General features: G+C 39.6%; 1 protein-coding gene across 1 annotated transcript; it reads left to right on the top strand.

Moving 5' to 3' along the window:
- The first annotated feature begins 904 nt into the window (after window positions 1-904).
- efna1a (ephrin-A1a) lies at window positions 905-25,089 on the top strand. The gene is made up of 5 exons (XM_066675924.1): window positions 905-1,181; window positions 19,367-19,662; window positions 21,583-21,648; window positions 21,873-21,962; window positions 22,082-25,089. The coding sequence occupies exons 1-5, from the start codon at window positions 1,090-1,092 to the stop codon at window positions 22,201-22,203; spliced, it is 666 nt and encodes a 221-aa protein (XP_066532021.1). The 5' UTR covers window positions 905-1,089; the 3' UTR covers window positions 22,204-25,089.

Consider the following 25,089-nt stretch of genomic DNA (forward strand, 5'->3'; position numbering starts at 1 on the left):
AAAGTATCCATAGGTATGAATGTGTGAGTGTGTGTCACACTGCAACGGACTGACGCCCGCTCCAGGGCATGTTCCTCTCTTGCGGTCAATGATTCTGGATAGTGTCTGGGCCCAAAGCAACCCTGAAATGGGTAAGTGGTTATGAACAATTAATAAATGAATTAATTTCTCAAGCTTAATATTTGGAATCGTGTATTGCTGTTTACAGTCTATCCTGCATCAGAGAAAAACAGAAAATGGGAAAATATATATTCCCTTATATTTTACACCTGTGACATCTTCTGTTCTATTTTGGTCTTGGTTGAAATATTACGTCACATACAAGAGATAAATTGTGTTTTCTTGTTAGTAATAAAAATAAATCATTGTTCTAAGCATTTTAACAATGGACTAATGGCATCTAAAATGTTAAAAGGTGGATAGGATCACACTGATTATTGGGCATGTTCATTAGGATTTCACCCCATCACCACAAAATAAGCTCAACAAGATATAAACATGCTCAAACTCACATTATTGTGTGTGTGCATTTTATTATGTTTTTCCTGGTACAGGATAGCACAACAGTTAGGTGCTGTTGTCCAACCTGTATATTTCTCTGTTTGAGAAATATAAAACCCAATTCAAAGTCCATATGCACTCATGCACGACTTCGGCCATGACTAAAAAAAAAAAAATACAGTACACAGACATTTCAACAAAGCTGATTTTCAATGAGCCCCCCCCCCCCCCCCCCCCCCGCTTCCTACAATGAACCATAGAGGGCGACAATGCTCTCTGCGGCCGCAGAGCCGAACTCGCTCACTGATTGGCTCTGTGCTTCGCGAGGGGCGTGACATATCGACCACGTTTCAACAAAACTAAATGACACCGCGCGTCTTCATTCACTCTCAGAGTTGTGATACAGTTAAGTCCCGTAGAGCTGTTGACTTCACCGTGAAAATACTCCCCACAGGAGACGCAGAAAAGCTAACCGAAGACTACTGCCCCCAAGAAACGGACAGCGGTCCACGTTTTCTACTACATTTTACAGCAATTGCCTTTTTCCCCCTTGTGTTTTCCCTTGTTTTTGTGTGGAGATTTTGGGTCATGGACTCGCTGTGGCTGCCTGTGCTGAGCGTCTGCGTGTGGCTCTGCGCCGCCGAGAGACACAGCGTTTACTGGAATAGCACCAACTCAAAGTAAGTCACTAGCGAGGTCTTTTTTTTTATAAATATATCATTCAATTTGCTCATTTATACGTGAGCAAGTATACGTGTACGCGTGTTTTTATACACTGGAGCATCAGCTTAAACTTCATAATGTGGCAAAAACTTACTGTTCAGTGTAATCAAGACTGCTGGAGTTATAGCAAGTGAATACAGTTCAGTATGTTTTTTTATGTGTCAGTGAAATGGACGACAAAACAAATGGGACAACACTGACCTGTTGCTTTCCTGATAGTGAGCCCACATACAAGTGTACATTTTAAAGCTGAGATTTTCTGATGGCTTAGTTCTGTCTTCGCCTGCTTTGTCTTTATTATTTCAGTCAGCATCTGCCAGTTTCGTATCATATTTATATCAGAGGGATATTTCGCTGAACAGCATTATTCAGTTAAAAAAATAACGTAAGCCCAAAGTTGACCAGTAGGGAATTCCCTCAGGCGTGACTGGGCTTAATGAACCTAGTGGAATTTAGTCTTATTGTAAAATGCTGTTGAAAAGTATGTAAATAAGAATATGTTGTGAGGTTGTATGTTGTCCACTTAGCGTACAATTCAAAACTTATTGTAGCAGTATGTGGTAGTTCAGTGAAGTATATGTTACACTAGCCTTTGTATTTTATGAGTGAATTGTTTATCTGTGTAAATGCACTTAGAACCACAAGATTGTCATAAATGTAAGTCTTGAAGACTACAGTATGGGTCTGATATCAGTCCAGGACATGGTTAACCTGTTTTTCAGTACTACATTTTACCTTCATTAAACAGACCTCCAGCAAAAGGAGGACTTGTTTATTAACCGACTAATTTAATCGCGTGTTAAAATGCAGGGTGTAAATTTACAGGGAAGGTGGTGTACCCACATTAGAGTTGGAAAAATCTGGTCTAACTGGCTGTTAACTGATATTGGCATGCATTAATATCTCAAGTATGGTAAAGATTAAGTCAAGATAACATTTATCAGCAGCCCAGTGGGTTACCTGACATTTCTTACTCAGCATAAATATCATATGATGATAAGCATTAATTTCTTGATGGGGTTCCAATTATGTATAGTGCAAAGCTTGACTAGCTCTTTAATATGAGATATTTTTGGTTTAACCTGGTTAGTCCCGACCGCCCGCTGTGTGATGTTTTCAATCGTCAAAGTGTTACAAGTATTTGCAGCTGCATTTTCTTCTCTCATCTCAACTTAAAAAACAAAATCAAAACTTAGCTGCTGTCATGTCATCTCTTAGATCATTGCTTTCCAACACTAATTCTGATTCACATTCTGGCACATTTTTAAAATACTGCCTACCTCAGCGCATCAGACCCAGCTCATGAATGGCTGGGTTAATGAGCTGACGAGTTGGATCGGGTATGTTAGACTTCTGGTCCCCAGGACCGGAGACCAGAAGTCCTGAGTTAAGAGATAAGGTGATTAAGAAGGTATCCACTACTGGGATCCAGGTTTAGAGTAACCTGACCCTTATGCCGCGGGCACATGTAGAGCCAAAATGGGGGTGGGAAGTGTGGGATTCAGCCCTGTTGGACTGAGGGAATTAGAGACAGGCACAAAGACATGATGGAAATTTATGAATGAGAATAGAACAATATGGAGCAGTGGATGAATGTACGACTGACTGGTTGGGTTCAGTCTTTCTGCTCTCCCTCTCGTTTTCTACAAATCATCCGTTTGCAGATTTGTTTCTGCACAGAAAAATACATGCTAAAGAATGAAAGTGAATGAATTTAGCCCTGGAAGATGTGACAGTTATGTAAGAAAGCAAATGACAATGATAGATCCTGCAAAGAATAGTATAATAGCAGCTAGCTATTTTATTGTTACTCAACCTTACAGATGATTACTTCTGCTCTCTATCTTTCTCTCTCATTCTCTTGCTCTCTTTCTCTTTGTTAAATCTTGCTGTCTGCCTGTATATTTCTTATGCAATATATGCAGTAATTCATCTTGGTTTGACAACAGTATATGTGGGTTTCTCATTTGTGTATTGTTTGAGAAATGGAGGTCTGAAGATTTTGTGTATGTGCCTCAGGGCAGGTTGACTCCAAGGTCATCGTCGGTGGCTGGGAGCTGATCATGGCTTTGTTTCAGCTTGAGACAGTGATTCAGATTTTTGACAGCTCCTCTTCGTGTCTGTTGTAGTAGTGCTTCCAGTTCCAGAAGGTAAACTACATGGATGTGTTGGTGCGTGCTCATGTGTGTGCTTGCCTCTGCTTGCTGGGTAGCGTTCATTCTGTCAGAGTCAGCACAGAGCACCGAATACTGCTGCTTCTGTAGTAAATAATATGAATCCGATCAACCAGAAAATGTTACCTTTTCTCTTTTGTGGAGTATGTGTACGTTTCAGGGTTTCTGGTATGAGCGCTTGTATACTGTCACTCGGCTCTAATTCACAGGCTCAATCAGGCACACATTAACCCAACTTCCTCTCTTGCACTACCCACACTCCTTGAGATCATTCACCCTGATCCCCCCCTCTCCCCCTCTTTCTCCCTCCTTCAAGACTTTTCAGGCCATTCAGTGTTGAAATGACATTGAACTTAAAACTCAGACTAATCCCCAGAGCACTAGGCCTCTCTGTCCTTTCAGTTTTTCTTTCTTTTTTCTCTTTTATTTTTCTTTCTTACTTTAATACAATCTGTATGTTTCTTGTTATACTCTCTCTCCCCTTTACCTGTCTCTCTCTCCTCCACACCTCTCTTTCCTGGCTGCTCGCCCATCACACCACTCGCCTCATTGGCACAAAGTTCACTCTTCCGTTGCCTCCTTTTTTTTCTTTAAGTCTCTCTCTCTCTCTCTCTCTCTCTCTCTCTCTCATACACAACCTTTGGGTATTTTTTTTAAACAAAGGTTTTTATTAACCCCCACCACCACTAAAAGACCCTTTACATGGACTAATCTCCCTCTAAATAAGTTTCTTAGGTTTGTTTAGTTAGGACATCCAATTTTCTGCTCTCACACACAGACTTCTATGTTTTTTTTTTGTTTTGTTTTGTTTTTTTTTTCATAGGTGCTTGGTAAAAGTTTTTTGTTGTTGTCCCTTCCACCCCAAATTAGCTGAGCTGCCGGTGCAGGTCCACCAGTGAACAAAGCTGGGGTTAGTGTGACCATTAAAGGCCAGAGTTCATCACATAGATGAAGTGCTGTTCACACTGCCTGTCTGTCATTGTGCGTGTGTGTGTGTGTGTAGAGCAGGGATAGAGAGTAGAACACTGTTGAAGTACATTTGTCCACTTGTCACTGTCCCATTTAACTCACCCTGTCACTGAGTGTGTGAGTGAGTGATGAAGTGCCATTCACTCTGTGCAGCATGTCACTCTCTCTATCTCTGTCTATCTGGTGGTCTCTGAATGGGGCTGCTCAGCCCGAGCCTCTCTTCCCCCCCCCCCCCCCCCTCTCTCTCTCCCCATGTTCGCCGCTACATTCTTTCATTCTCACTGTTTCACTCTTTCATTCGGTCTCTGCCTCTCATCCCCACCTTGCAATGCACCCCCTCCTCTTCTTTTCAGTCCTTTATGTGCCCCTTCTTTGCTTTTACCCTCTTTTTAAAGAAGGGAGTGTGTAGGGTTTCTCTCTCTCTCTCTCTCTCTCTCTCTCTCTCTCTCTCTCTCTCTCTCTCTCTCTCTCTCTCTCTGCTGTACCATGAACTTTTATCGCTCTTGGCAGCCGTAACCATTACTCAGTATGCACTCACTACCGCTCCCTCTTCTCTCATTCTCCCTTTCACATTTCTCATTTGTATCTCTCGTTCTCTCTCTCTAGTGTAAAGCAGTACTTTACTGTTACATTAATGTATATACAATGACACATGAACATGCATCATTATTTTCAATAAACAGAAGTGCAGGTTTCAGGCTTCTTATAAAAGGTTTAAGAGAACATCTGTGCTTGATTTTTCATGTAAAATGGCACGCTAGCTTTTTAGATTGTGACAAGACCCTACAATCTTTCCCAGGCCTAGCCTATTCATACGCTACACAAGTACTATACAGCCATCCAAGTATAACCCAGTAGCCATTCTTTGCGTAACTGTATCAACTGCTCGTGTTTCTGTGTTCAGTCTTGCACAATACTACCATCCCCTGCTCCAGAGCTCTTGCCAGGTTTATTTAAGACATTTAGGAAATACCAATTGCACGATCTGTCTTCTATTTTCTCTGAGAACAGTTTGAGCTCTATTCTGTGTAGAACTTTGCTGCAGTTTTAAATCTTAGAAACTCGGGTGAAGATTAGCTCACAACTTCAATCATATTTGGGACAGGTTTTCTCTCTGTTTCTGCGTAAGGATGAGAAATGAATTGATATTTTGTTGTTATTGTGATTTTGATATCACCCACTCTTACCTCCACCATCCCTCTTCTCTAATGGTACTTTTCCCACTACATGGTACCTACACTACTCTACTAGACCCCACTCTGATTCTTTGCTTTCCCATTGGGCAAAGTGGTGAGCAAAGTGAGTAGAGACTAAACGTGATGTGTAAATCTTAGAGTGCTGATTGGCTAGAGATTTTGTTTGTTAATGCCATGGTCTTTTGAAGAGGTTCAAACACTCCTTGGATTAGTGGCTGATGAAAAAGTCAAGCGAGAGCTTAATGGCGCAACAAGGAACAGAAGAACTTCACTGCTCTGTATGAACTGGGGCACGGACCTGTGTTCAAACAACAACATAAAAATGCATAATGAGTAAATAATGCTTAATACCAATGTTGCTGTTGTTAACAAAGGGTGCAATTCCTGTTAGAGACAGTGTTTTGTGTTCACGCTGGCTACATTTCAGGCCAGGGGGGCTTTATAGTGGAAAACCAACCAATGCCCAGGGAAGTAGGGATGAGTAGTTGTAGGTAACATGCAGTGAAAAAGTGTCAAAAATGGCTACAATATACCTTTTTCTGCTATCTCACCTTAATCTGCTACCCACGACCCTGGGTTAGCTGGTGTTTTAGGGCATTTTCACACGTTTAGTTAATTTGTTGTTGCCCGAATCAGTTAAGAAGTTCGTCACCTTGGAGTTTTCCCCTTGGTTTGGTATGTTTTCACACACTGAAAAATCCAAGTGCACCAAAGCATGTCACCAAAGCATGTTCTCACTGCTGATTGATCAGACCCGACCGAGGTAGGAGTAAGAATGTAAACACAGGAAGGAGGTCTGGACTAGTCTGTTTCTGATCCATTTGTCTGATTAGCTAAACTTTAACCAGTTCTCTGTTTACCTGCCTACTGTGTCCAATATGCCAAATCCGCCCTGGCTAGAAATGGCATTTAGTGCCGACCTGCAGCATACACCTTATTGTTTAGTTGGATCGAGGTTGGATCTTGTTCTCATCAGAAACTAACCACACCGGACCGAGACCACTGGTCTCAAGGGTTTCGGTGCGTTTGATTTGGTCGGAATCCAAGTTCGATTACTTTATTCAAACCTGCCCAAGTGAACCGCATCAAGGGTGAAAACAATCCAGACCAGACTAAAAAGTGCAGATGTTTAAACACCCTTAATTAAGGCAATGTCTCTGGTCTGTAGCTAATCTGCTGCAGTATGGATATGACCACAATATCTACTATGTTATATAGACACATCTGTGCAGATTGTTTTAAAACATGCCATATATAAAGCATCATATATTGACTTTTGTGTATAATTTATGATAATATTAAGATAATGTGCTATGTAAAACTTAACTAATTGTCAAATGAAAATTAAGCTAAAAATGTGTTGTGTGTTTGAGTGTGAGAGCGAGTGAACAAGACCCTGTGTTCTCCCTGTGAGTGTGAGTTTCCTGGCCAGATCTTTTCCCGGGAAAACGGCACATCCTGTACACACAGTAAACAATACCTTTCTCACACACTTGTGCACGCAAGAAGTCTGATTCTTACTCAACCCCGTCACTTTCACACACACACACCTCAATAAATCTGTGATTATTTAGACGTGCTGAATGGCCGTAGACATGGTTGAGATTTTCCTAAACTGACATTCACACAATAAGTTTTATTGCTTTGGGAGTTCTCCATTTTCTGCCTAGATTCCGCAACAGTGCACTAGACTGCATTGTATTAATTTTTACTGCAGCTTAACATATTGTGTAGTACTGAATGATATAGTTGTGTCATGATTTACATAATGGAGAATTTAACATTTTATAAGTTGTGTTTACAGCTTTAGATCCCTGCTTTTATGGAAAATATTGTACTTTTTATGATGTTTTGCTTTTCAACTCACAAGGCGAATTGATAAGTTTTGGATTTTATTAATCTTCCACCTCTACTAAAATTTTAAACATATTTATTCACACACACACACACACACCTTCATACCCATGCTATATAGAATTCTTCAGTTTAGTTTGAATACAGACAGAGAAAGAGAGAAGTAAAGACTACTGAGAAAACGTGGTTGATTTTTATTGTATGCAGATTAACTGGAGGACAATATGAAGTGTGTGTGTGTGTATGTGTTGGCCTCAACCAGGCAGGACTCTGTTTGTGGTAAACGGGGCCCCAGTGTGTGGTTTTGGCTGGCTTGGCCGCGTTGTTTGTCCTGCTCCTCAGTGTTCGGGATTGGAAGTGATAGGCCATTCCCACGAGGCACCGCACGCACGTCGCTCTGGCACCAGGTCACTGGCTTTGGCCAGTTTTGCAGTGCCCCCTACAGGCCAGCCCATAGCCCGGACCCAGAAACCATCAGCCACGTTCAGAAAAGGGTCCTTCAGTTCAGCGGAACTCAATCTGTGCATAATTGGAACAGCTTTAAGAGTCAATAAAGCAATTAACACAGTTAAATTGTTGCAAAACAGCAATAAATAAGAATAAATTATAGAGACACTGAAGGGGAAACGAGTATCTTTTTTTTTTCCCTCCCTCTTTCAGACAGCCTTTGATTTTAATTTCACTGGGGAAGCACTGAGGCCAGGGCAGGTTGAGAAAAGACGGTCAATATTCGTGATTGGTTTTACACTGTGAATTTGCTCATGGTAACAAATGTGACCTACTGACCCCTATCCGGGGCACAGACTAGCAGTTTCCAGCTTTAGTCTACGGTTCATAACCATGCATTCATTTTCATTTAGCTCTTTATCCTGTTAAGGGTCGCAGGAACTGCCTGGAATAATTAGGTGCAATGCAATACACCCTGGATGGGTCTGCAGTCCATTAGACTACTATTCTCTTGGTATTATTAAGTTGCTTTACCAGTGACACTGAGTATCAGTTTTTCTTATGTTGCTGCTGTGGTTTTTACACACTGCTAAATCCTCCCCCCAAACACTAAAAAAAACCTCATCCAAAAAGCTGCTCTGTGGTCATAGACTGACCACTGATCAAGGATTGGAGAATGACGAATACAAATTGTGCATTAACAGATGGCCTGCAGTCTCTTAAATGTACACCCGCACTGGTGGCCCTACAAAAAAATTCAAATAATATGCTTCCAATAAACTGAGGTTATTTGATATGGATAGCTGAAGAATACAGACTGCAGTAATAGGGTTATTAGCTTTTAGTGGCAATGTGAGCAGTAGCTTTCGAGCTGTATCTGGATCATTTTTAATATATCCTAGCCGACCACATCTGGAAAAAGGATTTGGTGAGATTTGGATATGGCAATTACGAGTAATAATGTGTAATAATGCAATTTCACTGTTTGCGTTTATACTTTAATGATTGTGGTGGTAAATTTAAAGTTAAGCCTGATTTCAAGATAAAGACCAGGGCACATTGACCAGACAAACAATGAGCAGAATGTTCATTTAGTGTGCCAGGTCTGTTCCTTGCTCATTTTGGTCCAGAAATATTTGGTGTAATTCGACATGCTGAATTCGTGTTTGTTCATGTTTGAAGAAGTTGGGGCAGTCGGCTATGACTTACAGTCCACTGACACTCACAGTGTAATATAATGCAGTCTTTCCATGTTCAAAATGAGTCCGATTTCAAACAGATGATGCATGGTATGCTTTATTATGCCCACATGCAGCCGGCTGATGTTAAAGCACTGATAGAACAGACGCCCCGGTTACCAGAAGTATCGCTTGTTTACTTTTTTTTTTTTTTTTTTTTTTCTAAAGTTTGATCATGGTATCGCTAAACAGTGGAGAGAGGGGACCTCCTGACAGACATGGGATGCAAAAGTAAGAGCTTTGTGATGTTTTATATAATGAGAACATGACAATAAGCTCATGACCCAGACTGTAAGAGCCTTCTCTTTTTGTTTCTAATTCCTGCGTCTTTGAAGACAATGTCTCAAAGTGTCGCAATATATACTTCATTTTATATTTCTCTAAGAAAAAAAATCTGCAGTTTTCTTCAATATTATTTGATCTATTGGTCACAGACAGTCTTTTTTCATCTATATAGATCTATGTTATGGTTTGTCTTAAAATATTTGGTCAGTGTACTCTGGCACAGCTAAGGGAGAGGCGAAAGGTAATGGCATTTAAAAACAAAAAAAAAATAAAAAAAATAAAAAAAATACAACCACAACTTCCTTGTGGAATCTTGAGACCATTTTACGAGAGTACATGTTATTCCCACCTGTAGCTAATGTGTGTTCACGGTTCAATACCACAAGAATGCTAACACCTTTATCACTGTGACCAATCAATAGAGGAAACAGTTCACTCATTCTTTCGCTCAGAGGACATAAAGGGTTAAAGTAGTGAGAGGAGAAAAGAGAGAGAGCTTTTGAGGGACGGGGCAGGAAGACAAAGCTGAAGCGACTGACCAAGAGGAACAGAAAGAGATTGATAAGGAGGGAAATTGTAACTAAATGGATAGATAGAGAAAGATGGGTGGCAATATTATCTTTAAAATGAGAACTGCCAGACCAGGTCACCATGGCAAGAGCACGAGAGTCATGTCGCTGGCCAGGATGCCTGACATTCCAGTGAGCTGCTTTTTCGATTGGCTGCAGGGCCTAGTGTGGAGGGATAAACTGAGGGAGGGGAGAAGGGACAGAGATGGATGGACAGATGAAGAGATGAAAGAGTGGGTGGCTGTGGTGTTTGAAAGCACTTCTCCTACCTTTTCTTCTTCTCTCGCTGTCTCTCTCTCTCTCTCTCTCTCTTAATGTCTCTCTCCCTTTCTCCGTCTCTTTTCCACCCTCCTGTACACATGTGCAGTACTTAAGAACACTTCAAAAGCAGGACAGTTTGGCTCGAGTGCTTTTCGGGGCTGTTTTATTGATGCCGAACTGAGAGCGTTTCTGGGCAAAGCTTTGCTTTCATTCTTCTTTAATCTCACCACTAAAGCGTCCATCTCTCCACCTCTCTCTCACTTTCTCTTATTCTTCCTGAGCCCTTACTGGAACTCTGCACTTGGCCCAAAGAAGGCCCCCTTAAAGCCTCTCATTCCCTTTATTTCTCTTGCTCTCTCTTTCTTTATTTCACTTTGTTTCTTTCTCTCCTTTTCCCCTCTTATCTGTTGCTTTACTCTTATTAAATTTCTCTTTTCTTTAATTGACTTTACTGCTTTCATATATTTTAATAGTTTTTTCACTTCCAGATTTTTTTTATAACTTCTCTCATTTTCCCCCCGGATATTTTCTGTATTTTTTCCTCTTTATTTCTTTAATTCCTTCTTTAGTTTGCATTCTCTCTCTCTCTCTCTCTCTCTCTCTCTTCTGTGTGTGTATATACAGGGTTTGCTGAGGATGAATAGGGCCGTGTGGCCTCTCAGCAGCTCCAGCTCCGTAATCCGGCCACACCGAGATCCCGATTATCCGGCCCCACAGCATTCCGAACCAGTCACCCGGAAGACCAACACTCACTATTAGCGGCGCACTATAAAAGTTCAGAGGAGAAAAATGGGTCCCAAGACTCTAGGGTTAATTGAATTCTAAAAGAGCTGGAGCAGAGCAGACAGAGGGGCGTGAACAAGAGAGAGAAGAGTGTCATCAGCAGGTGTGAGCAAACAGCCAAGATGAATAACTTTTAGAGCACATCCCAAATACGGATTAGTGGAATTGGAACAGAAGAATACTGACTTGTTTTGAAAGTTAGGCTCATGAATCCGGCGGTGAATGTTTTTTAGATTAAGAAGCTTTAATGGTAAAGCAGGTGAATGAAGAATGAATGACTATTGAATGAAGCATTTTTGCGTGTGGTAATCAGCCCTCCGTGTGTGTGTGCGTCTGTGTTCTGTGCTGCTGACTCAGAGCATTTCCTCAACCTTTTACCCCTCCACATCCCCTCCCTTCCCCCAAAGCCCCCACATTCCAGCGAGCAGCCAGAGAGAGAGAGGGAGAGGTGGATGGACAGAGAGGGCGTAGGGGTGAAGAGGGAGAAAAGCAGCCCTGGACCAAAAGATTAAAAGGAATGAGATTAGCAGCAGAGCAACCAAGGATTTCAGTAAAAATTCCAACTTGATGAAACTGCTAAACAACAACATTTCCACTGTATCATTCACAGTACACTCATACGCACACACCCATTTCTTCCCAAATTTCCTCCATACTTTTACTAATCAATCTCAGCTTTCAGAGAGCATCTAGTTTGCTCTGTTTTGCCTTCTGGCACTGGACTGTAAAGGAGAAGAAAGATGTGGACTGATTGAGAGTGGAGAAATGGTGATGAAGAGTATAAGATGGTCATTTTACATTGTCATTAGCTCTATGGATTACATTTACAAGAGGTATTCTGTAGCTTTATTTCCATCTAAATTGACCTAAAAATTTTCCAAAACACCTTCAGAGAAAATTACACGCTGAATTACCTACTCAGTTTTTCACTGAACTCGGCGGTTGGAGTAGGGGCACTGCTGTGCACCGGATTTAGCCTCTAAGCATGCAATTTAAGGTACTTCCAGTAAAATTATATGAAAATGGGAGAGTTAATGAACCAGTTAGTTGGTGTATGAGTTTTAGGAGGTTTAGGAGTTCACTCAAGAGAGCATTATCAGAAGGAAAAAAAAATAAATTCAGTGAGAAAAGCGAGATCACGTCAGCTGATAATGAAGCAATTGTCATGGCAGCTACAGGTATATAAACTTGCTTGTAAATATGTTGCGTGATTATAATTCGGGAACTAAAAAACTTTTGACATCCTCTAGTTTTTCATTGCTGGATGCAAAATTTTATCATGGATGGCATGTAAAAATAATTCAATCTAAATGGGCCTATTATGTTACTAATCTGATAATCGGAATATTAATAAAGCCATTTTAGTTTTTAAGAAAGACCAAAGACTAAAACATGAATTACATGGAACAGCAACAAAAAGATACAAAGATTGCAGATGTTAGAGAGAGAGAGAATTTAGATAATGCCTTAAACTACCAACAAATCACTACTGATTCTACTGAGAGTAAATTTGAGTCAGTTCATATTTTTATTAAGTAATTGCGACAACCCCTGTTTTAAGCATCAACGCTCTTTTCTCTAAAGCCTTTCTCTCTAGAGAGAGAAAAGAGAGAGCACAAAACCTGGCAGTTAATGAGCACTGGCGGGTTTTAGCCACTGTCTGAGATTAGTCGTGCGTGTGAGAGTAAAGGGTGGAGCTACATTAAAAGGCAGAGGGTGAAAGCATTCACTGTATGAATAAAGCCATTGATGAAGTAAACTGTAAGAGTAAAAAAAGACACTGAGAAGCCCAAAGAAGAGCCACTGACCCCTTGCCTAGGGATCAACCCCCATCCCCCCCTCTCCCCTCTTGCCCCTCTGACTCCTGGCCCCCGGGGGCCAGGGTGGAGCGGCATAATTGCCCCCCTCTGGGGCAGCTTTAATACTTTTCTTTGTGTTTTAATTGCCCCCCCCTCCGACCCTCTTTTGATGAACACATTGGGGCCATAACACAAACAGCTTTTAATCAGGAACTTTAACAGTGTGTGAGCATTCTCAAGTATCAGCAAATTGCAACTAAATAGCTGAGCAAAAGTAGGTTACTAGGTTATAGTAAGAAACACTACATGCAATATCCCTGCGTTGTATATCATTACTACAGAGATTCATTCACAGATTTTTGGAAGCATAGATGTTAAAATCTGCCCCATTGATGTTTTGTCACATATGTCCATACAGGTCATAGTAAAATTGGATGGCATGCAATTGTAGCTTTCTGTAAGCTACCATTTTTTTCTGTCAGTGCATTAAAGGAACGCTATATGTAGTGTTTTTTACATTATATTTTACAGCATCAAAATTATTGTGACGCCTCACTGACCCATAATAGGAGGAATAGGGCTGCTGTCATTGCTAATCTAGGCTTTGCACTGCAGAAACATCACTATGGAACTTTTCCATAGGAGGAGAGTTGTAAACCACCCCTGCCTTCCCCCATGATTTTAGGACAGTGTTGTAAATGTGACTTACCATCTGCAACTGTAGGGGGAGCCCAGGAGCACAAATGCAAAACCATATCTATTTTTCTATTTTTTTCTTTAAAGATTTTATTATGGGATGCACAATGAGAGTTTGCAAAAATGTAAGAATGGATATATGAAAAGTATGGTTTACACACGTTCACTGCTGAATAGTAGTTTGTAAAAAAAAAAAAAAAAAAAACTATATATATATATTAATTCTTATTTTTTTTACTGTATTTTTGACCCCACCTTCTCCATTGCCCTATATTTCTTCTAAACCTTCAAAAATTAGGGACAACACTTTATTTTATTGTGTGTTCTCTTTATGTCGTGTGTGTTTGTGTTGTCTGCAATGAGCCGAAACAGTAGGCCAATTAAAAGGGCAGTGCGCGTGTGTGTGTTTGTGTTGGGAGGGCATTTAGTGAAGCCTGCAGACACATCGTCTGCCCAGGCAGTCCGTAATCAAGCACCAACACAGAGCAGACGTACACAACACACACTTTGATCATTAGTCCAACATGTGGAGCTTGTCTCTCTCTCTCTCTCTCTCTCTCTCTCTCTCTCACACACTCACAGGGGATGTCAAGCCTAAGTGCTACTGCCTGCGTTTATCAGCTTCACGTGGGAATAGCTGAAGAGTTCTTCTGAGACTCTTTTTTATATATATATATATATATATATATATATATATATATATATATATATATATGTGTGTGTGTGCGCGTGCGGGCGGGCACACATGCCAAGTTCAATCCACATTTTGGTACAGATATTTCAGCATGTGCTTAACCGTTACCCCACTTGTAAAACATGATCCAAAACCCTTCACTGAGATTAGGAAAAATGCACTTAATCCTTTTGTCCTGAGAGAGAAAGAGAGAGAATTAGAAAATAGATGTTTTAATAAGAAAGGACAGCACAACCTGTATGACATGCTGAAAACCCGCTCTCAAATCAACTGAATGGTAATATGACAGTAATAGATCTGCAAAATATGTAGAAAATACCATATTGTATTTGCAGTGAGCCTCACTATATATTAAAATGCATTAATGATATCTTGGATTGACAGAATTAAAGATTAGCTATTCATTTTATGAGCAGCTCTTCATAGCCACTCATATACTTTACTGGATTATGTCATGTATTGACACCCCCAAAGTCAGTATACTCATGGCATGCATTAAAACATATAATAATGTCTGAGTCCTTCTAAACATTTCAGATTATTTACGTTAGTGTTTTTTTTAAGAAGCCTTTACAGATTGTGATGCCAATTACCATCCTGCAACCCTAGACACCGTGTTTATATTATTCTAAGCTCTTAGTGCATTAACGTGCTGATCCAGAATCAGTCACAGTGTGTGGTTGATAGGAAAAACCTGATCCACACCAGCGAGGGACTAGCTAGAGGGGGCCAGCTGGCAGCTACCGCTGGGCCTGGTGATGGATGGATGGATTAATGAGTATTGCACAAAGCTACTACCAGATGAAAGGGAAAGTTCTGAGGGGGAAGTAGTCAAGAATTGGCTGAAACTGTAAGTGCATATATCTGTATGTGTGGCTTTTTGTGAGTCTCAGTAATAAATGAATCACTGAAAGGTGAAAATAATCAGTAGTTTTATTTTTGTTAGTGGGTTTCACCTAGTCATCTGCACAACTCAATAGGTCAGAAGATTCTAACATAAATATTTATCATAATTAAGAACAATGCTCAATGTATGGAAAATGAAGGCCTTTTCATTGTTTCTTCTTATTGTAAATCAGACCCCAAAGTTCATTAGTCCTTAATAAGCCTTTAAGTGCCTCAGCTGCTTAAAGGATTATTATGTTGATTCTTGCTTCAACAGACACATTATCATCCCATGTGTAAATTTAGATGTACGTACTTTAAAAAGCCTTTGCATGGAAATAAAGTAAAACGCAACAAGTTATTTGTATTATTTTACTCAGTAGGGACTGCCTTAGTTGATTGTTAATCTTGTTAGCAAGATGAACAGTTTATTTAATGGTTCACTACTGCTGTTAAAATGGCATAGCAGAAAGTGAACATTTCCTAGTGTGGCAGAAAAACATGTTGATCAAATACAAGGAAACAATCGAGCCATTTGCTACACTAAGTAAACATTGCAGTGCTATTGGAAATCTGTCGAGAAAAGATAAAGCGGCGAGGTCACAGAGGCCTACATTAATGACCGTCTGCCAGTGTAGTATTCTCGACTTGTTTAAAGACTAAGATTTAGCCTGCAGTTTGCAGGGACTCTTGCTCGGATCTTTAAACACAGATACACTCCTGCATTCTTTCTCTGGCATGCAGGTTTGTGTCAGTAGGGCAGGTGAAAAGAAAAATAGTAGCGAGCCAGTAGAGCTAGAAAAGCTAAGGAGGAGTGCATCGAGGGAGGAGAGAAAAGAAGAGAAGATAGACAGACAGTCAGACTGTCTCTGCTCCCTCCCTCTGTAGATGTCAAATGAAAGGGGGAGTGTGGCACAGACAGGGTGTGTGTGAGTGTGTCTATGTAATGAGAGAGCAGAATGTGTCAAAGTTTGCAGAGAGAACACAGATTTATTTCTCTGTTTTTGCGCACACCAGTCCTAAGATGAGTGTTTATGTTCTTCCTTTTCAATTAGGTTTTGTCGATATTATGCTTTAGTATATATACATACACACATTAGGGGTGGGAGATATGGCCCTAAAATAACATCACGATATTTCAGGGTGTTTTGGCGATAACAAAATTCTTGGCGATATGATAAAACACTGAAAATAAATTTTATCATTTCAAGAGCACACTATTGCAACAAAATTTTAGAGTAATATTAATAATATTTTTAAGTTCTTACTTAAATTAATTAAATTTTATTTTAGTACAAATCTAACAATTTCAAACATTCAGAAGGAGCAACAAATACACGTAAACACTCGTAACTTACCAAGATTTTGACATTGTATAAAAAATATATAGAATATTGAGATTTTTATATCCAAACCACCTCCACACGACTGAAGTCACTAATCTTTTGGAGGAAGTATTTGAACGCAGAACAAATTTCCATCGTACCTGTCGGCATGCCTATATGCTCACGTAACGGATGTCAAAATATCATATTAATCACAATATTTATTTTTTAAGCGTTTAAAAACATTGTACGATATTACTGCACACGATACGGCACAGCCTTAATATACACACAATGTAATGAATGAAGTGATGTATGAATTATCCTGCTTGCCATTTTCAAACTCTTTCTATATAAAATTTAAATGGTCATTTTTAATACTACACCATTGTTACCTAAAATAACAAAAGAGCCAGAATGTTTTAATATTGAATTACAATTATTCATTCATTATCTATAACTGCTTATCCAATTCAGGGTCGCGGTGGGTCCAGAGCCTACCTGGAATCATTGGGCGCAAGGTGGGAATACACCCTGGAGGGGGCGCCAGTCCTTCACAGGGCAACACAGACACACACACACACATTCACTCACACACTCACTTTTGAGTCGCTAATCCACCTACCAACGTGTGTTCTTGGACTGTGGGAGGAGCACCCAGAGGAAACCCACGCGGACACGGGGAGAACACACCAACTCCTCACAGACAGTCACCCGGAGCGGGAATCGAACCCACAACCTCCAGGCCCCTGGAGCTGTGTGACTGCGACACTACCTGCTGCGCCACCGTGCCGCTGAATTACAATTAAACATTACAAAAAAGTATTTAAACTTGTTTGTACACCTTAGAACCATCTTTTCGAAAACTGAAACATTGTAGCGTTATGATGAAGACAAGCCTCACTAACAAGACTCTAGATAACAACCCCCAATGTATATTTAAGAAATAATACAAATGACACTTTCTGCAAAAGACAAACAAAAAAAAAGTCCTGGGCATTATATAAAATAGTGATTTCTTCCACAACCCCCCAAAATAAAAGGGAAAAAAACAGCAGGCCTAAAGTTATCTTAAAAGCACTGTTGCAAACAAAAAAAAAGTAGAATTTTAAACTGAATGCAGATCAAATATAATTTTTAGAAATGATCTAATGTATTCGTTTATTCTTTTGTGTGCTTTTGGCTTTATATATATGTGTTTCACGAAGGCCAAATCCCAGTGGTCTAAGCCTGAAGACATCAATAGTCAATCATTCCGCATCAGATCCAGACTGCATTCTAATATCTTAAAGCAAACAACACCCGGTTCTCCTGTGGGGTGTAAGATCAATGAGCATGCACTTAAACATTCACACACGTACACACTGACTGTTCCATTTGTTTCACTCAGACTGCTCAGCCTTGCATTACAATGCGCCGATCAACAGTTCAATATCATCAATGAATATTCATACACTCTCTTCTGCTGTCCACATATTCATACATTCACCACATCAATCTTTCTCTTTGTAAAGGACTGGACTTTCCTCCCCCGTCTCACCATTGTTCCCTCTTCCTGGCCCTCACTGATTTCCCACTGCTCCTGGAGCATGCATTTCCAATCGATGGAGGGCGATTGCAATCGTGATTGAGCTGCGCTCAGCATTCAAGTGAGATGACAGACAACAGTTGTGATGTGACGGCTGTGGTTTGAGACAGTGCTTTCAGTGACCTCTAATTGCTTTTTCACTGTCTTACTTGTTTCACCAGTCAGAGACATGTTTTCATCATAGTCATTATGTTATTAGGTGCTTTGAAGTAGTAATATTTTTTTTTTTTAATTCTCTCAGTTTAGTCTATATTATTTATTGTTGCAAATGGCAGAACTATTAGATTACAACTGTTTTGAAAGGGCTGGGCATTCATTCATTTATTGTCTGTAACTGCTTATCCAGTTCAGGGTCTTGTTGGGTCCGGTGCCTACCCGGGGTTACTGGGCACAAGGCAGGAACGCACCCTGGTAGGGACGCCTGTCCTTCGCAGGGTAACACACACTCACACACTAACACCTATGGACACCTTTGAGTCACCAATTCACCTACCAACGTGTGTTTTTGGACTGTGGGAGGAAACCGGAGCACCCGGAGAAAACCCACGAGGACACAGGGAGAACACACCAAACTCCTCACAGACAGTCACCCGGAGCAGGGCTCCAACCTACAACCAACAGGACCCTGGAGCTGTGTGACAGCGACGCTACCTGCTACGCCACTGTGCTGCCGTATTAGGGCGGGCAATTAAAATTAATAGTGATGTCATGTTCAAAATGAATCGAAATCAAAATTCAGAACTTCTAATTAAGAGTCTTGCTTCTATTAGTTATAGATTTTTCTGTTAATTCTGTAATCCTTTTTTTATTCTGTTAATGTCCTCCACTGTGTTCATGTGCTGTCCTTTTAAAACTACATTTCCAAGCATGTATTTACGTGATTTTGCCCCATCAAATCTGCCTCATGGAAGCAACATGGGGGGGAGGAACTTGTACCAAAGAAATTTTAAAATGGCAGACTGGTTTGATGCTATAGTGTGCGTCTCTCAGCTTGATACCCTTATTCTGTTTATTGCTATTGTATGGAAATAATTTTCAGTATGTTTACTCATTTGTGGTTCTGTACTCGGTCCTTGAGAAGCGTCACCCAGTCTGTATACTACTTACACCACCACACACAGCTGATTTTGGCAATGAAAGATTTTATCTGGTGCTGATTTTTCTGAAATTGTTGACTTAATTAGAAACATGTATTATAAAATATGTAAGATATTAGTGTTTATATATTTATGGCATTTGGCAGGTGATTTAATGCAAAACAACTTACAGTTTCAATCCTGTTAGAGAGAGATGCTAATGCAGTTTTAGAAGTCTAGCCCAGGGACTCCTATTAATATAGTATAATAACATGACCCCTCTTTGTCACTTTGCCTTGGCAGGTTCCAGTGGGATGATTACACAGTGGAGGTGCGTCTAAACGATTACCTGGACATCATCTGCCCGCACTATCCAGAAGGCGAGGTGCCGACACAAGATGCAGAGCGCTACGTGCTGTATATGGTGGAGCGCGAGGATTATGAGGCCTGCCGTCCGCAGTCTTATGACCAGATGCGGTGGGAGTGCAGTCACCCCTTCGCACCGCATGCGCCAGAGAAATTCTCAGAGAAGTTCCAGCGCTTCACACCTTTCACTCTGGGCAAAGAGTTTCGCCAAGGAGAGAGCTACTACTACATATGTAAGTGTGGTAAAGACTATGATTAAAAATATTGTGGAAAAGTATTTAATCCAGAAACTTTTATCGAATCGTTACACCTATTGTGGACTCACATTTTTCTCTATATATAAGGTCCTCCAATACAACATGAGGATTTGGGAGCTATATATGAGAGCTGGCAAGCATTGGCTAAAGGGGCAGTGGGCTGTAGAACAGTTCTCTAGAATGACATTGTGAAATTCAATTCACCTGAGACCCAGAAAGTATTATCAAACTTCAGTCCCTGACCTCACAGCAGTGTTCCAACATGTAGTGCCTTCTCGGAAAATTAGAGTCTGTTATACCTACAAAGAGGGGAAAGAAGGATATGTCTACAAACATTAGGCATCATATTGGAGCTGTTCACTTTTACAGCACTGTCCTGAAATCTAGGGGGAGGGTGAAGGAGCGGGGTTATATGTTTCGCTCCTCCAAAACATCCTCCTCCATTACATAATGCAGTTTCTGTAGCATTGAGTTCAGGTTAGCAACAACAGACGCTCTGTTCTGCCTATTACAAGTCTGTAAAGTATCACAATAGTTTTGAAACTATCATTTTAAGGCAAAGATACTGTATTGCTTTAGTGGAAAATCTTTAAATTTTGTAAGAAATAATTAATTTCTACAGGTCCAGTTGTGATCAAACCTTTACACCATGTAAGTTGCGATGTTAAGTTTGCTTAAGAAAGTCAAAATGTATCAAAAATGTATCAGCTTGTCGTCTTTGTTACTATTATTCATCCTATTAACATGAGCCATTCGAAAACAGACCACACCAAGATTTTATGCTGCAGCACAGCACTTTAATACTTGTTCACTGACAAGTGTGCAAAGGAAATGAAGTATAAACTACAGCACTTAGGTTACTTTTAAAACCTTTTTCAGTTGAGCACCGTGTAAAAGACTTGCTCAGTGTTCGTCAGTGAGTGATTGAGTAATGCAACCCACACCCTTTGACGCTGTAGTCACAGATTTATTGTACCACGAGGTAAAAGAAGGAATAGTGAGTGCATGAGTCAACTTTGAGTGCCATTTCAGCACGTCAGTAATGAATAGGTCCGCTGTGTTTCATGCGTCCAATCTCTGGGGCTCTAAAACTGGCAACGAAGCCACTACGTGTCTTTTTGGCTGCTCTGTGTACCACACTTGCTGAGTTTTGGGCAGTTGTTAAAACAGGGCTTGGAATTTTGAATGCTACTGGACTGGAGTATGGGAGAGTAGGAGCGTAGCTGTAATGTTCAGTTTTTTTTTCTTCTTTTTTGTTTTTATAGTTGTCACTGCAATCGTTATCCTTCAAGGAAAGGGCACTGCAAAAGCATGTGCACTGATTTATTCTGTTTTTGAGGATTATATTGTTTCCAAAAAGTTTTGGTTTAGACAACTTCAAGATAGTGATTTCAGTAATAATGATCATGAACATAGCATATTAATAATTAATTTTTGGTTGAGTAAAATGACAGTTGTCGTTTTTAATCACGGAACAGGTATATAAAATGGTGCAAGTTGAGGAGAATGTTTGAATTTTAAATTAAAATTATACTTTACAAAAAAAAAAAAAGCTTTAAAACTTAATAGTACACTTACTATATATTTCAATTTATGGATAAATGATGGAACTATTTCACAAACTCAGCTCAGCTGTCATTTGAAGGCATGTTGAAGGGGGCTAAAGAGAAACTGAGGATTAGACCACACAAGACTATAATAGAAGGTATGAAAAACAGTTCACAGGTCCAGATGGCCCAGTCTTGAGCCTCTGGCTAGCTAAAGAAAACGGATTATCCACCAGGCAGTGGCTAAGACTATTAGTTTGGTCTCTAATTAATGCTGTCTCTTGTCCACCTCTCACTCTTTCATCCTCCATTTAATAGTATCTCCTTCTCTTGCCCCCCCCCCAAACAGCCAAACCACTACATCACCATGGACAAGAGTGTCTGAGGCTGAAGGTGGATGTTCTTGCTAATGGTGGTGAGTATGGCTTCAAATCATATGAATGATTTTGTGATAGAAGCAGGATTTCCATTCAATGTGTTTTCGCAAATTATGGAAGTGTGCATTAAAAAAAACCTGAATGGAAATGGACCAGAATTGGCAACAATACCCAAGTAATAGCAAAGGAAATGGGTTTTCAAATAAACAGTGGTGGCTAATGGTGGCTTCAGGCTGATTTGTTATATGTCTGTTCTCTTTAGGTTCCCAAGAGGCTAGAGTTGGGTCAGGCAAAGGAACCAGGACGGGAACTGGGGGAGGTGCTCACACTACCTCCAACAGGTTACCAGCAGGTACACATACATTAGTCCACTTAGCACAGAAAGCTTGCATCACACTGGTCTAACTGCTAATAAAAGTTGATGTGGTTGAAAGATGAAATGCTAAGGTATCTGTCCCTTCTCCTTTCCAGATGACCCTGTTGTCCTTCCAGAGGTTCAAAAAAGCATGCGAAAAAACTCAGCCATCAAAACGGCATCCTTTGCCATTTTCACAACACTGCTGCCTGTCTTATTATTGCTGGTAATTCAGTAAGGACTTTTAAAGGACTACTATTCTCCAAAGACTTGTCTCTGAGACAACAATGATGGTGGCCTGTGTTGACCAAAAACACACAGGAGTTGTTCTCATAACTCCCAGTGCTGGCCACTGGGGAAAGGAAAAGTGCTCCAATGCCATTCTGTCGAAACTGAAACGACATACTGGACCTAAGAGGGCTTTTGAACCTTCTTACCATTCTACAATCAGATGGAGATTTTTTTTTTTTTTTGTCTGAAAGGATGCTTTTCACAAAGGGAAATCATTTTTCTCAGACCTCTCCCAAGTCTTAAGTTTTACATACTAAACCTTGCTTTGTTCTTAAAGGAGTAGTCAACTGAGCAACACTGAAGGGTAAAGCAGGGTTTTTTTTTTTGTTTTGTTTTTTAAACAGGATAATGGGACGCAAGCCGACCATCTCATGAGCCAAAGACCACTGAGCTTCTCGCGAAAGTGTACAATGATCAAATCTTTTGTTATTGTCTTGTATTGTAATGTATTAATCCTATGGGATTTCTCTCCATGTAGCAACAGAGAAGCAGGGTCTTTCCACCCCCCCCCTCTCAAAAGGAGTGTCTGGACTGAGTGTTGATATCAGCACTAAATCAAAAAAAAAAAAAAACACACACACAGGCTAAGATGATGATTTACTATCACACACTACACCACACCACACACGACACAAGTCATTTCACTTTTGTACATGTTTTGTTTAAAGCGCTAATAAGTTATGAACTGTGTTACAGAACCAATTGCTGTATATAATGAACAAACATTATAAAATGTTTACTGTGTGAAACAGAAGGACAAAGGAGAGAATGAGGGTGAATGTTTATATGAAAGAGCGAACAAGCATTTGTGTGTGCGTGAGTGTCTGTAAAGGAAGGAGAGAAAGCAAAAAAAAAAAAAGGATAATTCATGTTAATCAAATTAACATGAATAAAACTATTCCCAGGAAAATTTGGAGTTGGCGTGGAAGTGGTAGGCTAATCTCACAAGGATAGATGTGTTCTTGTAACGAGAATGTCTGGGGACAACCATGAGAAGATTTTGACTAAATAAGAAGTGAAGTTATAACATTTTTAGAGTGATATTTCTAAGCCTGGCTCAACTATTAGGTGTACAAAAATGTTTTAATGCATTTTCTGTCATGTATATTTGTAATTCAAATTCAAACATTATCCAGCTCTTATGTCATTTTATGGTAACTGCTGGGTAGTATTAAAAATGACAATTGTCATTTTATTAAAAAAAAAAGAAAAAAAATTTTAATTATGTATTAATACGCTACATTCAGCATTGCTAACTTTTAAGTGCTGTTCTCTCATTTGTTTATGTTCAGTTAAGCTCTGTCTCTTACGGTGGAACGTTATAATTGAGGAAAAAATAATTTTCTGCATGTTTTTATTCACTATTTAAATTACAACAAAACTAATTTGTAATTCAAATTGTTTAGTTTTGTAGCACTTTCGGTTTGTTTTTACTTCAAGCATCTCCTGAATTTAGGGTCAACCATGGAGCAGGAATAGAGCAATATCCTCTTCATGCTTTTCAAAGAGCTGCTCATGGTCTAAACAAGTTTTTATTCTTTTTTAAACCATTTACAGACACTAGGGCTTCATAAACACATTAGATCGGTTTCCAGCACACAGACTGGAGAGCAGCAAATGATGAGGAGACATCCTCTAAATTTTATAAAAAGGATATTTTGTTTAAAATTGAAATAAATTTTGATAGAACACATAGCAAATGTAGTAACAAATGAATTCTTCTTGCTTGCCATTTTCAAACTACTAAAATATATACAAAAGTGTAGATTATATTTTGTTGAATAAAACAACAACCGAATGTTTGAAATTTATGGCAATTATACATTGCACAAAAAATGCCTAATAAAAGCCTGTCATTAGATCATGGAATTAACAGAAAGTAGCATTATTTAGAAGATGACCCATAAAAAAATAAGAAAATAATAATAATAATAATTATCTGTTGCCCAAAAAGTACTGTTGTACTTCAAATGTTTTAAAGAGCTTGGACTATAGGAACTGGGCTTTGGTTTAAAGGGGTGTTCCCTGGTTCGAAGGGGATTTAACCACAGTCTACCATCATTGTCTCCAGACATGCATTCTCGTTATTAGATCGCAGCTGGCTGTGTAAGATTACGGGTTAGCTGGCCCACCAAGATTGGGTAGCATTTAAATTGAACTTTTATGCACCCCCCACCCCTCCTTCTACACATTTTTTGGCATAGCATTAACATATTGTCACAGCTAGAACAAAACCTCATTTATTTAAAATTATAAAAAACCTTTTAAGTATTTATACAAGTCATTGTCGATAGTTGTTGCCTTGTGGTTTTTGGGACATGATGTCCTGAACCTTAATTTTGGCTTCTTGTAACTGGCAGCTGGTTTTTAAATTGTGGAAATTAAAAAAAATAATAAATTAATTAATCAATTAAATGATAAATAAGGCCAAAAATAAAGTTAAAAGGTTTTGTTCGGACCGTGACCATCTGAACCAGATTCACTGACAATAATCCAAGAACTTGTTCAACTTATGATAATAAAATCATTGGTACACATTCATTCCACAAGTCAACACACTACTCCACTACGAAATAGAACCACTACACCTTTAACTGACAACACAGCATCCAGTGTAGCTGTTGTAGCGAAGTTCTGAACGATTGTACGACTGACGCAAGTGTACACAACTAGCAAAATTTCTCCAGGTTTTTTTTTTTTTTTTTTGTTCCTTTCCTCACAACTTTTCTTTATTTTGTACGTGTAATGTAAAGTGTATATTATGTATATATAGAGGATTATATAAGAAAAGAGAAACATTTGATAAAAAAAGCTGTTAATGTGAAATTTTTAT

This window comes from Hoplias malabaricus, chromosome 6 (assembly GCF_029633855.1).
Source record: "Hoplias malabaricus isolate fHopMal1 chromosome 6, fHopMal1.hap1, whole genome shotgun sequence".
NCBI lineage: Eukaryota > Metazoa > Chordata > Actinopteri > Characiformes > Erythrinidae > Hoplias > Hoplias malabaricus.

Bases quoted from the DNA above. Each gene is read 5' to 3' on its own strand.
- efna1a (XM_066675924.1), top strand. From the start codon at position 1,090: ATGGACTCGCTGTGGCTGCCTGTGCTGAGCGTCTGCGTGTGGCTCTGC. The intron at 1,182-19,366 runs GTAAGTCACTAG...TTGCCTTGGCAG, and splicing joins TGGAATAGCACCAACTCAAA to GTTCCAGTGGGATGATTACA. The intron at 21,963-22,081 runs GTACACATACAT...TCTCCTTTCCAG, and splicing joins CTCCAACAGGTTACCAGCAG to ATGACCCTGTTGTCCTTCCA.